General features: G+C 41.9%; 1 protein-coding gene across 5 annotated transcripts; it reads right to left on the bottom strand.

Moving 5' to 3' along the window:
• Positions 1-1287: 1287 nt before the first annotated feature.
• On the bottom strand, positions 1288-14826 carry C1D (C1D nuclear receptor corepressor). 5 transcript variants are annotated; one of them, XM_003431284.4, is made up of 6 exons: positions 14707-14825; positions 11694-11814; positions 5271-5417; positions 4337-4403; positions 3983-4038; positions 1288-1985 (listed from the first exon to the last, which is right to left on the bottom strand). In XM_003431284.4, the coding sequence occupies exons 3-6, from the start codon at positions 5409-5411 to the stop codon at positions 1821-1823; spliced, it is 429 nt and encodes a 142-aa protein (XP_003431332.1). In that variant the 5' UTR covers positions 5412-5417; positions 11694-11814; positions 14707-14825; the 3' UTR covers positions 1288-1820. The 5 variants fall into 5 exon arrangements, with proteins under 5 accessions (XP_003431332.1, XP_007670267.1, XP_003431331.1 ...); XM_007672077.4 differs by lacking the exon at positions 14707-14825 and adding an exon at positions 14263-14379; XM_003431283.4 differs by lacking the exon at positions 11694-11814 and having other exon boundaries at positions 14707-14826.
• Between the last annotated feature and the right edge of the window lie 257 nt (positions 14827-15083).

Below are 15083 nucleotides of genomic sequence, written 5' to 3'. Positions count from 1 at the left end.
CCAACTGTATATATTTTCTTTACCACCCTTAGGAAAACATTATAGGATGAGATGAATCAAAGAATTAACTACGGACAATTTCCATTTTCGCATATTACAAATGCACACTTTCGACACTCACAATCCCGGGTACTCAATTAGGAATTATTCCAGTTATTAATGTAAAGACACATCATTCATTCCCTACTGGAACACTGTAAATAATACTATCAACACATTCCTTATACATTTCCTGTGAATTTTAAAATATTGCTGATCCAAAAAACATGGCATTCCACTACCTTTACATTTAAAAAGAATCAATCAATGGTATTTATTGAGTGCTTGCTGGGTGTAGAGCACTGTACTACACTGCTTGGGAGAATACAGTCTAACAGAGTTGGTAAGCACTTAACCTGCCCAAAAGGGAAAACCTACAGTCTAGGAGCATTCAGTCTATAGTCTGAAGAGTTTAGAGTCTGGAGGGTCTAGAGGACCTAGAAAAATCTAGATATTCTAGAGGTTTTAGATTCTACAGAAACTAAAGGGTCTGGAAGATCTAGAGGGCCTATCAACGAGTGATATTTATTGGACACTTACTGTATGCAAAGCAGTGTACTATGTATTTGGGAGATTATAACATAACAGATTTAGCAGTTTCCCTTTACAATATAAAAGATTTAGCAGACAGTTTCCCTGTCCCCATTGAAAGCCTAGAGGAGGAGCACACAGTCTAAGGTCTAGAGGATCTGGAGGATCTAGAAGACCAAGAGTTTCTAGAGACTGTCTAGCGTCTGGAGGGTCTTAGATTCTAGAGGATCTGAAGGTTCTCGGGAGGCCCAGAAAGGACTCTAGAGTTTGGGGGGGGGTTTTTTGGGGGGGGAAGGGGTGTCTAGAGGTTCTAGAGTGTTCCAGAGGTTCTAAAGAGTTTTCCAGGATTCTAGATTTTCTATAGGTTCTAGATGCTCTGAAGGATATATTTTAGAGGTTCTAGAGGCTCTGGAGTTTACAGCGATCTAGAGGGTTTAGGGTCCAGAAAGCCTGCAGTCTAGAGGAGGAGCACACAGTCTGGAGGGTCTAGAATCTCTAGCATCTATAGGGTCTCAAGTCAAACGGTGGAACTATTAAAGAAAAACTGTACTTATGAAGAACTCCTTGCTCTTGTTCTTTGGGGGAAGAGAGAAAGTCCACTATAAAGATAAAATATTGGTGAAAATGGTACAGGCCTCCTACTATACTTAACAGTCTTTTATGAAGGGGTGGAAACAAACAGCCCTTACTATGAAAACAAACTGCCACAAGTTCATGGATACTTTGAGTACAAATTTTATTAAAGCCATGAATGATTTTTCAAAACATGTCATGTGAGTCACAACAATTGAACTGTACAGAAAAAAAATTCATATTTTCATTCTTACAAAGCTACTTACAGTCACTCTATTTGTGAACTACAAACAGCGAAATTCTTACAGTGATTCATTACCCATTTAGACAGGCACAAATGTTTATAAAGAACATGATCTTGGAAATTGGCAGTTGATTATAGGTCGGTATTTGAACGTCCCTTGAAATGAAATGTATCCGAGCTGTCCATTTAAAAAATGCTAAAACATCGGACTCCCAAAAAGATTCAATCAAAATGTTTAATTTTAGAAAGCCATCAATTATTAAATTCTTGAAGTCGCAAGGAAGCCAGAATGATTTATTAAAAGGATATCCAATACTTCATATTTTACATCATCTGAACTCTTTTGTGACATACCAGTATTCGGTTTTAGAAAATACAAATTCTTATATTCGCAGGGTGTACTTTCAAGGAGTGTATATGCAATACTAAATGTTCACTTTCTCCTTTTTGCCTTATTTGAAGATTTTGATTCACTTTCAGATTTTGGTTCCCAAAGTGCATTTCTTACAAATCTTGAAGCTGCACCTTTATCCAGTTTGGAAGCCTTTTTCTTGTCTGTTATTTCCTTGACTCTGTTCATGTAAGTTCTTATTCTTTCCTGCAGGATATTAAATAAGTAATGTGATTAATCTGATGAAATACTGCACAAAAATCAGCAATAATGTAGTCTATTAAAACATTACTCCAAAATATGTAAAAGCTGGTATTTCCTCTGAGGAAGGCAACCTCAGATCCCCTGCAATTTTATTCAAAATTTACCTTCAACATCAAGACAAGAGCCACGCGTAAGATGGCTTTGCAACCCTGCCCACCTCAGAGTTCTGGGGATTCTCACCCAACCAATCAGTCGTATCTATTGAGCGCTTTAGGTGGTGTGCAGAGCACTGGTACGAAGCACGATACAACAGGTCCGAGGTATTGTCTTAAAGATTGGTCTCCATGGAGGAATCAGTAATTCAACCGGAAATCTTCTCTTCTAGTATCACGACTAAGCTAAGCATTACATACAGGTCTTATGTGTAAACCTTTAAAATTCCCTTCACGCACACTCTCCCCCATAGAGAAATGTGTGATTTGCTTACAAACACTGGTGACAAGGAGAGATTTTAAAACTGGCCAGCCCGTGTAATTCTCCAATCAGAGGCATAACTCTACTGGTTTGACAAGTGAGAGACGGTACCTCTCATCTTGCTGGGGTACCAATCAGGAGAGGACAGCCTTTCCCATCCATATGGGGAAACTGATTTGACAAAGAGATACCCACCAGGTGACATGGTAAATTGCCTAAATGTAAGTTTCATTAAACTGATCAAAATCACCACAAACACGCCCAGAAAATGTTTTAAAAACACAGAAATGGTGAAAGATTGACTGTCCTGCTCCCATTAACGGAATAGAACGTTTCACTACGCTCCAAGAAAAAAAAAAGCAAGTCAGTCATTTACGCTGAAGCCACTAAAGTACACATCAAAAGAAAAAGAATCCTTTATTTGGGAACGAGGCAAGATAATCCACTCTTTTTAAGATTTAAAGCCAATATCAATTGTCAGAGAAAAACCTGTACCTTTCGCCTGCATTAGTTCTCGGAATTGCTAAATTAAAAAGGAAACAACCGATTTACCCAGCTACCCTCAAGGAGTAGGGAGAAAATGGTCTGAGGTCATTCGGAAAAAAAGTTATCAAATGGATCTAGTTTACTCAAAAGTCTCCATAATGACGAAGTATACAACCAAGTCAAAACGCATACAAGTGACCACACATCTCTGGACGGTAAGAGTATGACGCCCCAGTATTTTTCAGTTATGTATAATGCCGCCTCATAGAAATATAATAGGTTGTATATACACCGAACAAATAGATTGACATTATTCTTATTTATCAAGGCAAGTCAAAGAGGCAACCATAAACTTTGATTTCTAATTTTTTCCCTTCAACCTGAATGATTTGATTTGATTTTTAAAGTCAGCAAAAATTCCACGATACCAGACCTTATATACTGTACTCATGCATCTAAATGGAATACAAAGACAAACCTAAAAGATTTATTATAGGTTGTAAATATGTCACTAATGCAGAATTACTGGACAGTACACATACAACTGGTGCCAAAAAAGCTTTTAGCTTTGTTGCTGAACTGGATTCTTTACCGCTGAGAAAATGAATTAATGGAGGAATTGAAAAGGTGGGGGGAAAACTTTCCCGTCTTTGCTAGTAAATCAAGTGCAATATACTTCTTAGATTTGTGCAAGAGTTATGAAGGTAGCCTTGCAGATTAATACGATTCCAAATTCATATAGGAAAAATACCACGGGGAAACTACAAATAATTATTAAGACTGTCCTGTTTACAGGGTGTGAAGATTGGTACAGTTCTAAATCCAGTAGAAAGATCTAGGTAACGGGTTAGAAAAGGAAAGCTAAAAAGGTATTCGGTTCTTCTTTCCAACTTCAGAGGACTGCCCAATTCTGCTTTCCCAAATGATACTTATCTGAACTACAAGTAGCATGAGTTGATAAAAGGCCAGGCTGATTACAGAAATGAGCAACCTCCTATGCACAAACATATACAAAACTTATTAAATAAATTCTGTCTTACTAGCTCTTGCTTCACTGGATGTTCCTTAGGGTTAACGCCTTGAGTCGCCAGGTAAGCTGAAAGATGAGAAAGAGTTAGGGGGTGCAATGTGTAAATAATGTTTGCCTTACTGAAAACATCTCAAGTAAATGAGAAAGACTTGGGCCTCATAGTGGAGAGGTTACTCTTTTTTTAAAAAAATGCCAAAGAATTCAAGACAAAATTACAACTAGACATATTGAACGAAAGTGCAGGATTCATTTTATGTTTATCAGGATAAAGCAGAAGTCAGACTATTAAAAAAAATTTAATACCTTACTAGATAAATTTATCATACTTAGCTCCCCTAAATGCATTCCTTTCTTAAAAACTTACCCCAAAACATCGAGTTCAATGTGTATGCTGAAACCAGATCCAATTTGGCTTGTTCGAGTGGGTCCAACTACAAAAAAAAAATTGAGTTGAATCAGGTATATTAAATTTCCATCTGAACGTGTTCATATATACACATACAACAGATAACCTATATATAGGGTAATCTACATAGCGAGAGAAAAAAGTACGACACCTATATGTGTGTGTATATATATTTACATGTATAGGTGTGTTTGCATATATATATATATATATATATATACACACACACACATATGTAAAAAATTGACCAGTTAGATTGTTCCTAATCCAATAATTGATCTTGCAAGAATTTGAAAAAGGAGACATTTCTATTTATTCACCAAGAGATTCTCACCATCTCTATTTAGACTCAGAAATATATACAAATGCTAAATAAAAATCTTAAATTTTAATATTTGAAGTTTTGACCTGGGCTTTGCATGTCAAAAATAATTAATCAATATAAGCACTGCACAAGACGCATTTAGGTAGAAGGAGCAGGCTGGAATACTTAGACTGTACAAAAGACAGAAGAAGTATAATGAGATTTGTTTCCAGTTGTCAAACTCAATTTATTATTTCTGTCCTATAGGATTTCCAGAAACTCTGATAATATCATTGTACTATTTAAAAGCTCAAACATGGATCCTGTCAAGTTCAATAGTCTTGGCCTCAATCTATTCACAATTTTGAAATGGTTATATTTGAAAACAATCCCTTTTTTTTTGGCCACAGAAAGGCAATTACAATTGAATTGAAACTGAACTTATTTTTTAAATAACTAAAATTTGAAAACCTAAACTATTCTGTATCCTCCCACAATGTCACCCACCCATGCTAAAAACAAAAACAAAAAACACTTAAGACACTGAAATCTACCAATTTAACTTGTTTATTTTATTTATTTTTTTACCTTCTGAAGTAACTCATTCCTAGAAACAGACATCATTGTTTTTAACATGTCATCAACAGAACCAAGAGAATTCTCGAATGCTGACAAATAATCGTGAATTTCTGCTGGATAATCTTCTCCATTAATATCATCGTCTGCCATCCTGACCTATTCAAAAGAAATAATTAAAATTCTATTTTTAACTGAACATGTAACTGTTTTTGACCCAGTCTATAAAATATTGCCTTAACTGGCCATACCAGAAACTTCAGTTTTGATAAGAGAATGAAATCTGGTAAATAACCAATCAAAATCATAGACTGTATACCTAATGCTGGCAAATACTTACTAATAAAGGCAGATATCACTAGGTTACCTTGGGTGACAAGCCAGTTTAGCTATTTACATCACAATACATTTCTAGAACCCTAAAAATGGGGGGGATGGAGAAAAAAAATCTGCACTTTAAAAAGTGTGTGGAGGCGGTAAGAGATGACAAAACAATGAATCTGGAATACAAAAATAATTCTTGAGTGAGCAAAAGGAAAAAAAAGCCCTAAAACACTTTCATACAAAGCTAAATTCAGTTTGATTCCAAATTTCTTGATTTTCATCAAACCAGGAATATAAACTGAATTAGAAATCGGAAAACCAAGGCCATAAATTTAGTGGTGGGAATCCTCTCCCAATCATATTTCTGTCTTCCTAGCTCCTTGAAAATCTTATCTGAGAAAAGCAGGGTTTCTATAACTGCTAAACTGCTAAACTCATTTCTATAGGAAATTCAGAATTTCCCAAACCCCAGATTTTGGAACAGTTTAGCTGGAAGCAAAGACTCTTTCATCCTGCCCAGAGTAGTAAGACCACATTTATCTGAAAAAAAATCAATCGGCTGTCAAATAGATTTTTCGATTACTTAAATACCAACACTTCCTCCAATCCAGCCAGCGACAAAACTGACAGACAGGGTTGAAGTAGATTTAAACATGAGCATACTTTTGCGATAAAGTTATACTTAGGCTCTCTTCTGGTGGCTGTACAACCAGCCTAAATGCAGAAGTTTGCGAAGTATTCCCTTTTGTCTCAAAAAACAAATTACTTAACAACACGCTTTCACAAAGGAAATTGGTCTAAAATAATTACTCAAAATATTGAAATGCATAAGTAGGGCTTTGCTAAAATGTGAACTTTTTCAATAATTCCTTCCAAACAGAAAAATCTCAATTTTTCCACTGGGTTTTGTTCTACAATTACTCTCCATCCCTAAGCCCTAATAAATAAGCAGTGTTTATTGTTTAAAAAGGTTGGTGTGATTGCACAGTGTAGGATAAGAATAATTACCCTCATAAAATGATTTGAACTGCATCACTTGCCCTTTCTCCAAACAGTGACAAGGGAAATGGAAAACAAACGTTCTCAAGCTAATAAATATCTCAGCTGCAGAAATTCAACCAACCATTTGCCACGCATTTAAATATCATGATTGTGCATCAGTGCCCGATCTCGAAAATCGGAGAACACTAAAATTTTGAGCCACCTTAAATAGTCAACAACCAATGAAATCAAGTATTTTTAAAAGCCTAACCCTGAGCGGCTGGATTTAAAGACCGGGTACCTGCCTTTAAATGAGGCTTATGAATACAAATTGCAAATAAAAAGGTTGGTGAGTTTTGTTATATTTATATACCTTTATATCCTCTTGGGGAGTCTTAATGAGGTAGGTGCATCAAGAAAACTATCTGGGCATTAAAGGAGCTTCCGATCGCTCTTCAGATCCATAATTCTTTGAGTTGCAAGAAGACATTCTATGACTTCCCCACCATTTTGGCTGTGTATTGGCCAACACACACAGACAAATACACACCAACCACCTCCCACCAAATGAGCATGCAGCTGAGGACTTCTACATTAGTGGATTAACGTATCTCTGCGATATCAGGAGAAAATATTCTCATTCTAAACGTGTCTGAACCCTACGCATTTAATACTTCTGCTAAATGGTACCAGTGGAGAGACTGAGGGCAGAAAGAGACGCTCCATCAGCTGTTTTCCTATTTGCAAACCACAAATGGGAAAAGAAAAAAGTTCTATCTGGGGCAGGGTTAAGAAAATTGGCACGGGAGGAACAAAGTGTGTGGGCTGGGCTGTAGTAAGAGATCCGAGAGGCAAGGTAGGTGGAGGGGAGCTGACTGAGTGCTTTCAAGCCACTGGAAATGCATTTCTGTCGGATGCGGAGGTGGATGGGCAACCACTGGAGGTTCTCGAGCAGCGGGGAGACATTGATGATAACGATACTACGGTGGTGAGGTTTGGATCCAGGTACGTGTAAGTGTCGAGAGATCCTTATACACGGTTTGCCTGTGAAAATAGAGCAGGAAACCTTTTCGGGCTGCTTTTATTTGTAGGGAGCGGCGCAAACTGAAGAAAGGTAGTAAAGAAACCAAAGTTGCCGTCGAACGGCCCTGCCATCTCCCCCTGGACCAAGCTGCCAGTTCTACGGAGACCTTAAAATTTAGAACCTATCTTTCCCGGGCCTCCAATCCTTCCGCCAACAAGAACTAACAACCGCGGTGCTGTAAACCCGTCAATCAGTGTCAAACAGCAATCCCTCACACTCCCTTACCCTTAATACTCTCCTAGGAAAGTGAGATCTGGCCAACTGGGAGAGTGGGATCTGGTGAGCTGACTGAATCTCTAACCTCATTCACTCAAGCTGGCTCCCTCTACAAAGAAAGAGCTTTTGAAATCAACTGTAAACCAAGTATGAATTATTTTTTGTATGGGGAGGGTATTAATCTCCCATGTCTCTGCCTTCTATTCCCTCATCTATCGGGATAACAGAACTGACAGGTGGGTGTGGGGGCTTCCCTCTATGGCTCTGAAAACAGAAGAGACAGCTCCTCCTTCCCTACACACATACACATCCACCCACCCACCACCAAGGTCGTGTCAAAGGCCTAGAAAAGGAATACCAAAAATAACCCACTCTCGGTCACAGCCAGGGCCTCCTTCAAGCATTAAGCAGATTCTACAGCCCTGCTACTCGAATACCAACCAAGTGCTATTTGAAAAATTCGGGGCATGTAGAAAAGTGGTCAATTCTAAGATCGTATTAGAAAAGTTTGGATCGCCTGACTTTGGCCGACGCCACTTGTTTAACCAGGGAAACTGCCTCTTGCTTCTTGCCAGTTTGAAATCTATGGGAGATCTTATCAAATAAACACCAAAAATTGAAATTTGATTGTATGGATAACAATGAAAATCACACGAAGAGCGGAACTACCAAACAGGGAATCAAATCAACCGTATTTACTGAAAGCTTACTGTGTGCAGATGACTGTACTGAGTGCTTGCACATTACAAAGGGTTATGAATATACCACAAGAAAATTTCCTCAAAACCGGTTATGTAATACATTTTCATTATATTGAGGGCAAAGTACAGATTGACTGCACATAGTCGATTAGAAAATCTCAATATATAACAAAAGGTCAATTTATTATACTGTCACTTCACCTATATTCCCTTTCCTGACAAAAGGTTGGCGTGTTACGACTACTCGAGAACTCTCGTGTTCTTTTGCAAAAACACCGATGCTGCAAGTGAAAACTTGAGAATCCAGAAGTGAGCACTGCCCCAAGAATCCTTAACTGTGAACTGGGTTGGGCAATTCAACAAACCACCCAGATCCTACATACACCTACGGGGCTTGAGGTAGAGGCATGATCAGTGCTAACAATCATGATCAGTGCTAACACACACCAAATGGTGTTTTTAATCCTCTACAACCAAAACCCTTTAATCGTCAAAGGAACTGCAGAATCCTACCACAAAAAAATCCTTTTATCTTTCACTGCTCTGCCGGGCAAATCTGAGTAGACCCATCATGGTTGCGTAGCAGCTTCTCCTTCTAGTCAGTGGATGAAATTTGGGACCTGCAAAACTATTATTTTCTCATTTAACCTTCTTGGGAAAGACACCGTAACCCCCGTGTCTTTCAGAAGCACACTTAAGGACAAACTTCTTACTTAGTCGGGCACAAAAAGTACAGGAGGTACTCTAACAATAAGGCCCGTGTTGATAAATGCACAGTCCTATCATCTGAAAGATGGTGAGCTACTTTTCCCAAGGGAAGATCTTACACTGCCATTTTCCTGTTGAAAATGGAAATATGTAAGTTCCCGGCCCCCAGTGAGGGAGGGCATCTCATTTTGAGTAAATAGTCCTGTAAGTTTCATTGTTCCCCGCTCTCTACAGAGGAAACTAGAGCCCTGTCTCTTGTATTCAAGGCAAGAGTTATCTCTAAATTCAAAATGGTTTCAATAACACTAGATAAACAAGAACAGACTTGCATTACATCACAAAACTGGCATAGCCGAATCTCACCCCAAAGAAGGGATTGCCAAAGTCAACACAGAGACTGCACGTCCATACCTTATGTATGCATGATGTTGAAATAATATAGAAATTAGAAGACCTCACCGATAACTCCAAAACACCATATATCTTCAGGCTATCCTAGCCTCAACCATTAGGAGCCAGTGATTGAGCAATTAACCCACAAACACAATTACTGCATCTCAATTTGTTTAAAAAAAAAAAGAAGTTAAAATATAGAAACTTATTTTTAGAAGACAGAGGAACAGGTTCAATCTTGGATAATCCCTTCTTGGCTTCTGGTTAGATTTTTTTTTCCCCTTTACATTAAAAATGTATTTTTAACAAGACCAAATGACATTGGCACTTATATATGTAACGCAACCAGTAACTCTTATAAAAGTGGCACACGGGAATGACAGGTTAGCTTGCAAGAAAAAAGATTTTCATTTCGAGCCTGATCTACATGACACAAAAAGCATCACCCTTAAAATTACGTCTCACATTATCATCTGGGTTGATGAGGCATACAGGCAAAGAAATAATAGCAATGACATTTTTAGGGCATACTACATGTCAAGCTATAAGGAAGTGGGGGAAGGAGGGATACAAGAGAAGGGAAAGACTTATCTACTCACCATTCAAAAGAGAAAAGTGGGCCAAAATCAGGAGCCGTCTACTGTAGTTAAAAATTCTGCCACCCCAATGCTCTATATTTAAAATGTCTACTAGCTTAAGAAGTGACTGAAAGAGCTTTAAAACTGGAAGCTCTGATACATCACGTAAGACTTTAAAAGTTCCTACTGAATCTCAAGTGAATAACTCTCTTAGAGGGCTAGAAAATTAACAGAGCTGGTTGATCTACTCTCCTTATACACCGACACTCAACTGTTAAAGGGAAGGAAAATGGGAGAAATTCAGACCTACAGAGGTCCTTTATGAAAAGACTCTAATCATTATGACCATTTATTCGTTTTGTGGACATTTTGGCGGAAACTACGGCTGGTTTGAGGAGAGTTACATCAGTTACCATGATGAATGAAAAAAAAAACCTGCTAATGCCGAGGTGCATTTGTGTTGTGCAGCATCACAAAGTGATAAAAACTAATTTTCTGAATTCCTCAATTCCAAGCAAAATCGATTTTACCAAAAAGGAAAAAAAAAAAAAAGAAAAACCAAAGGTACTCATATATACCTTCTTGAGTGCCCTGAAGTGCCCAGAATTTAACAATAAAATGAATTCATTAATAAAGGACTCTTTATTCCTTGCGTTAATATGTCAGTATCTGAAACTGGTTGAGTGCCGAGTTAAAGTTCCAACAAGACTTATAACAATAACAATAGTGATGATGTTTTGTTAAGTGCTTACTGTGTGTCCAGCACTGTTCTAAGAGCTGGGGCAGATAAAAGCAAATGAGACTGGACACAGTCCCTGTCCCACATGGGGCTCAAAGACAATCCCCATTTTACAGATGAGGTAACTGAGGCACAGAGAAGTGAGGTGATTAGCCCAAGGTCACACAGCAGACAAGTGGCAGAGCCGAGATTAGAACCCAGGTCCTTAGGACTCCCAGGCCTGTGCTCCAATCCACTAAAACCAAGCCACTTCTCACTTCAGAGTGATGTTGGTAAATCGGGAAAACTGCCCTACAGAAAGAGGATGAAATTCAACAAGGACAAGGATACCCTGTTCACTTACGAGCTAACAGCAAATCCACCCACACGGCATGAAGAAAAATGAGCAACCTCCGCACAAATAATAATATTTAATAATAACAGGGGTATTTGTTAAGCGCTTACTATGTGCCAACCACTGTTCTAAGCGCTGGGGTAGATACAAGGTCATCAGGTTGTCCCACATGGGGCTCACAGTCTTCAGCCCCATTTTACAGATGAGGGAACTGAGGCACAGAGAAGTTAAGTGACTTGCCCAAGGTCACACAGCAGACAAGTGGCAGAGCCGGGAGGAATCAGTAATTCAGTAAAAAAGACAAGTTAAGCAGCTTGCCAGGGTCGCATTACAGGCAGCAGCACAACTGGGGTACAAACACAGGCCTTCGGACTTACGGTTCTGTGCTCTTTCCCCTAGGGCACACGGCTCTCAAGCGCTTAGCCCAGCCGTTTGCGCGCAATAAGCGCTCAATTTATCCGACCGATTGATGAAGAGAGCGAAGAGTTGTTCATTTCTCTGTGGAAACGAATAAAAAAAAACTCCTTAGTTGCACTCTAAAGGTTGGCTATCCCGACGGGCGTTCAGTTCTGGTAATTAAGCAGTGAAACGGGTAAGAGGGAGTCATCGTCGTCACCGTGTGTCCTCGGTAGTTATTTCTCTGCATGTGAGCCCTCGAGAATACTCCCAGGCCTGGGGTTGTGCGTCCAGACCATTGAGTGAGACGCTGGGGCAAACGGGAGATTTCACTCAATCACTGGTATTTACTGAATGCTTACTTTGTGCAGCGCACTGTACTAAGCGCTTGAAATCGGTATAGCCTAGTGGAAAGAGCATGGAACTGAACGTCGGAAGGCCTGTGCTCCGCTACTGCCTGTCCCTGTGACCCTGGCAAGTCACTTAACTTGTCTGTGCCTCAGTTTCCTCATCTGTAAAATGGGAATTTAAAAAAAAAAAATCCTGTTCTCCCTTTCATTTTGCCTGCGAGGCCTGTGGGGAGCAGGGACGGGGTTCGATTGGATTTTCCTGCATCTACCCACCGTTTAGCAAAAACAATCTACACCGTAAACTCCTGATGGGCAGGGAATGTGTCTGTCAACTCTGCTGTATTATACTCAACCCAGCATTTAGTACAGTGTTCTGCACACAGCAGTCGCTCGAGAGGTAGCGTGGCTTAGTGGAAAGAACACTGGCTTGCGAGTCAGAAGATATGGGTTCTAATCCCAGCTCCTCCACTTGTCTGCTGTGTGACCTTGGGCAAGCCCCTTCACTTCTCTGGGCCTCAGTTCCCTCATGTGTAAAAGGGGGATTACGATTGTGAGCCCCACGTGGGACAACCTGATTATCATGTATCTAGCCCAGCAGCTTAGAACATTGCTTGGCACATAGTAAGCACTTAATTAACACCATATTATTATTAAATACAACAGCTTAATGCAGTAAGCTCTTAACGAGTACCACAATAATAATAATGAGGTTGGTATTTGTTAAGCCATTACTATGTGCCAAGCACTGTTCTAAGCGCTGGGGTAGATACAGGGTAATCAGGTTGTCCCATGTTGGGCTCACAGTCTTCATCCCCATTTTACAGATAAGGCGACTGAGGCACAGAGAAGTTAGGTGGCTTGCCCAAAGTCACCCAGTTGACAGGCGGAAGAGCCAGGATTCGAACCCAAGACCTCTGACTCCCAAACCCGGGCTCTTGCCACTAAACCACGCCGCTTCTCTACAATCATCATCATTACTGCTTCCCTCCTGGGCATAAGGGAGGGACAGGCCTTGCGGTGGTCATAACCACTAGGCTCCTTTTTTAAAAATGGTATCCGGTAAGCGTCTACTAGGCGACATAACACTGTTCTAAGCGCCAGAGAAGGTATAACTTAATTAGGTCGAATTCAAGCCCTGTCCTGCATGGGGCTCACAGTCTAAGTGATGATGATGATGGTATTTTATTCAATAGTATTTATTGAGCGCTTACTATGTGCAGAGCACTGTACTAAGCGCTTGGAATGTACAAGATCGGCAACAGATAGAGACAGTCCCTGCCGTTTGATGGGCTTACGGTCTAATCGGGGGAGACAGGAAGACGAGAACAATGGCAATGGCAATAAATAGAGTCAAGGGGAAGAACATCTCATTAAAACAATAGCAAATAAATAGAATCAGGGTGACGTACACCTCATTAAACAAAATAAATAGTATTTAAGTGCTTCCTATGTGCCCGGCACTGTAGTAAGCGCTGGCGTGGATATGAGCAAATCGAGTTGGACACAGTCCCTGGCCCATGTGGGGCTCACAGTCTCAATCCCCATTTCACAGATGAGCTACCTGAGGCACGGAGCAAGTGAAATGACTTGCCCTAAGTCACACGGCCGACACGCGGGGTAGGGGGATTAGAACCCAAGACCTTCTGACTCCCAGGCCCGTGCTCTGTCCACTAGGCCAGGCGGCTTCTCCTAAGTAGGAGGGAGCACGAGTATTTAGGGGAGCAGCGGGGCTCAGTGGAAAGAGCCCGGGCTTGGGAGTCAGAGGTCATGGGTTCGAATCCCGCCTCTGCCCCTTGTCAGCTGTGTGACCGTGGGCAGGTCACTGCACTTCTCTGTGCCTCACTGACCCCATCTGGAAAATGGGGGTGAAGACTGGATGACAAATAGAGAAGCGGCGTGGCTCAGTGGAAAGAGCACGGGCTTGGGAGTCGGAGGTCATGACTTCGACTCCTGGCTCTGCCACTTGTCAGCTGTGTGATGTGGGCAAGTCACTTCACTTCTCTGTGCCTCAGTTACCTCATCTGGAAAATGGGGATTAGCTGTGAGCCTCATGTGGGACAATCTGATTACCCTGTATACCCCAGCGCTTAGAACAGTGCTCTGCACAGAGTAAGCGCTTAACAAATGCCAACAATATGAATCCCCATTTTAGGGTTGAGGAAAGGGGGGGGGGAGGGAAATGACTTGCCCAAGGTCTCACCGGCGACACGTGGTGGAGGCGGCATTCGAACCCAGATCCGACTCCAAGCTGTGTCGGCAGCACAGCGCCCTCCGCTGGGCAAACGGAGTTACTCCCTTCGCTTCTCCCGTCGGGCAGGAGATAGCGGAGGAAGGCCGGCCGGAGGTGCGCATGCTCACTGCGGGGGATGGGAGGGGGGAGAGGGGCATAGGCGCATGCTCACTCGTGGGGGGGGGGGCGGGAAAGAGGAGAGCAGCGCATGCTCAGTCTGGGGTGGGAGGGGGAGATAGGCGCATGCTCAGTCTGGGGTGGGAGGGGGGCGCATGCTCACACCCGCGGGCGGGTGGAACCCGAAGGGGAACCCAAGCAAGTCGGGGTTTAGGGCCCCCTCCGGCCCTCAAAGTGTCAATTAAAAAACAATGGGTAGGCGCCAAAGGAAAGGCCGGAGGTTGTGTGCGTGAATACCTCGCTTCGAGTCGGGCTTGTTTCCTAAACGCGGCGTCGGCGGCGGCGGCTCCCCTTCCTTCTGCGCCGGGCCCCGCTCAGACTCGACCAGCCGAGCTCCCGCTGCGCGATCGACGCCGACCCAGACGCGACCAATCGAGCTCCCGCCGCGCCATCGGCCGTGCTGCGCCTGCGCACTGAGTCCACCGCCCTCCGCCGCGGCCGCAGGACCGCCCCGACCCGGCTCCTTCCGCGCCCTCCCACAAAGGAGGCCCTCCTGGGCCTCCTGCCACGGTTTAATCGCCGCAGCAACGGGGTGCACGGGGGCTCTCGGTCTGCCTGAATGATGAAAATGTTCACGCAGGTCAATTGGACTTGCATTCATTCATTCAGTCGTA

The sequence above is a fragment of the Ornithorhynchus anatinus genome, chromosome 9 (genome assembly GCF_004115215.2).
Source record: "Ornithorhynchus anatinus isolate Pmale09 chromosome 9, mOrnAna1.pri.v4, whole genome shotgun sequence".
In the NCBI taxonomy this organism is placed as follows: Eukaryota; Metazoa; Chordata; class Mammalia; order Monotremata; family Ornithorhynchidae; genus Ornithorhynchus; species Ornithorhynchus anatinus.
Note: the sequence above shows the minus strand (reverse complement) of the source record. Positions and strands in the feature narration are given on the sequence as shown.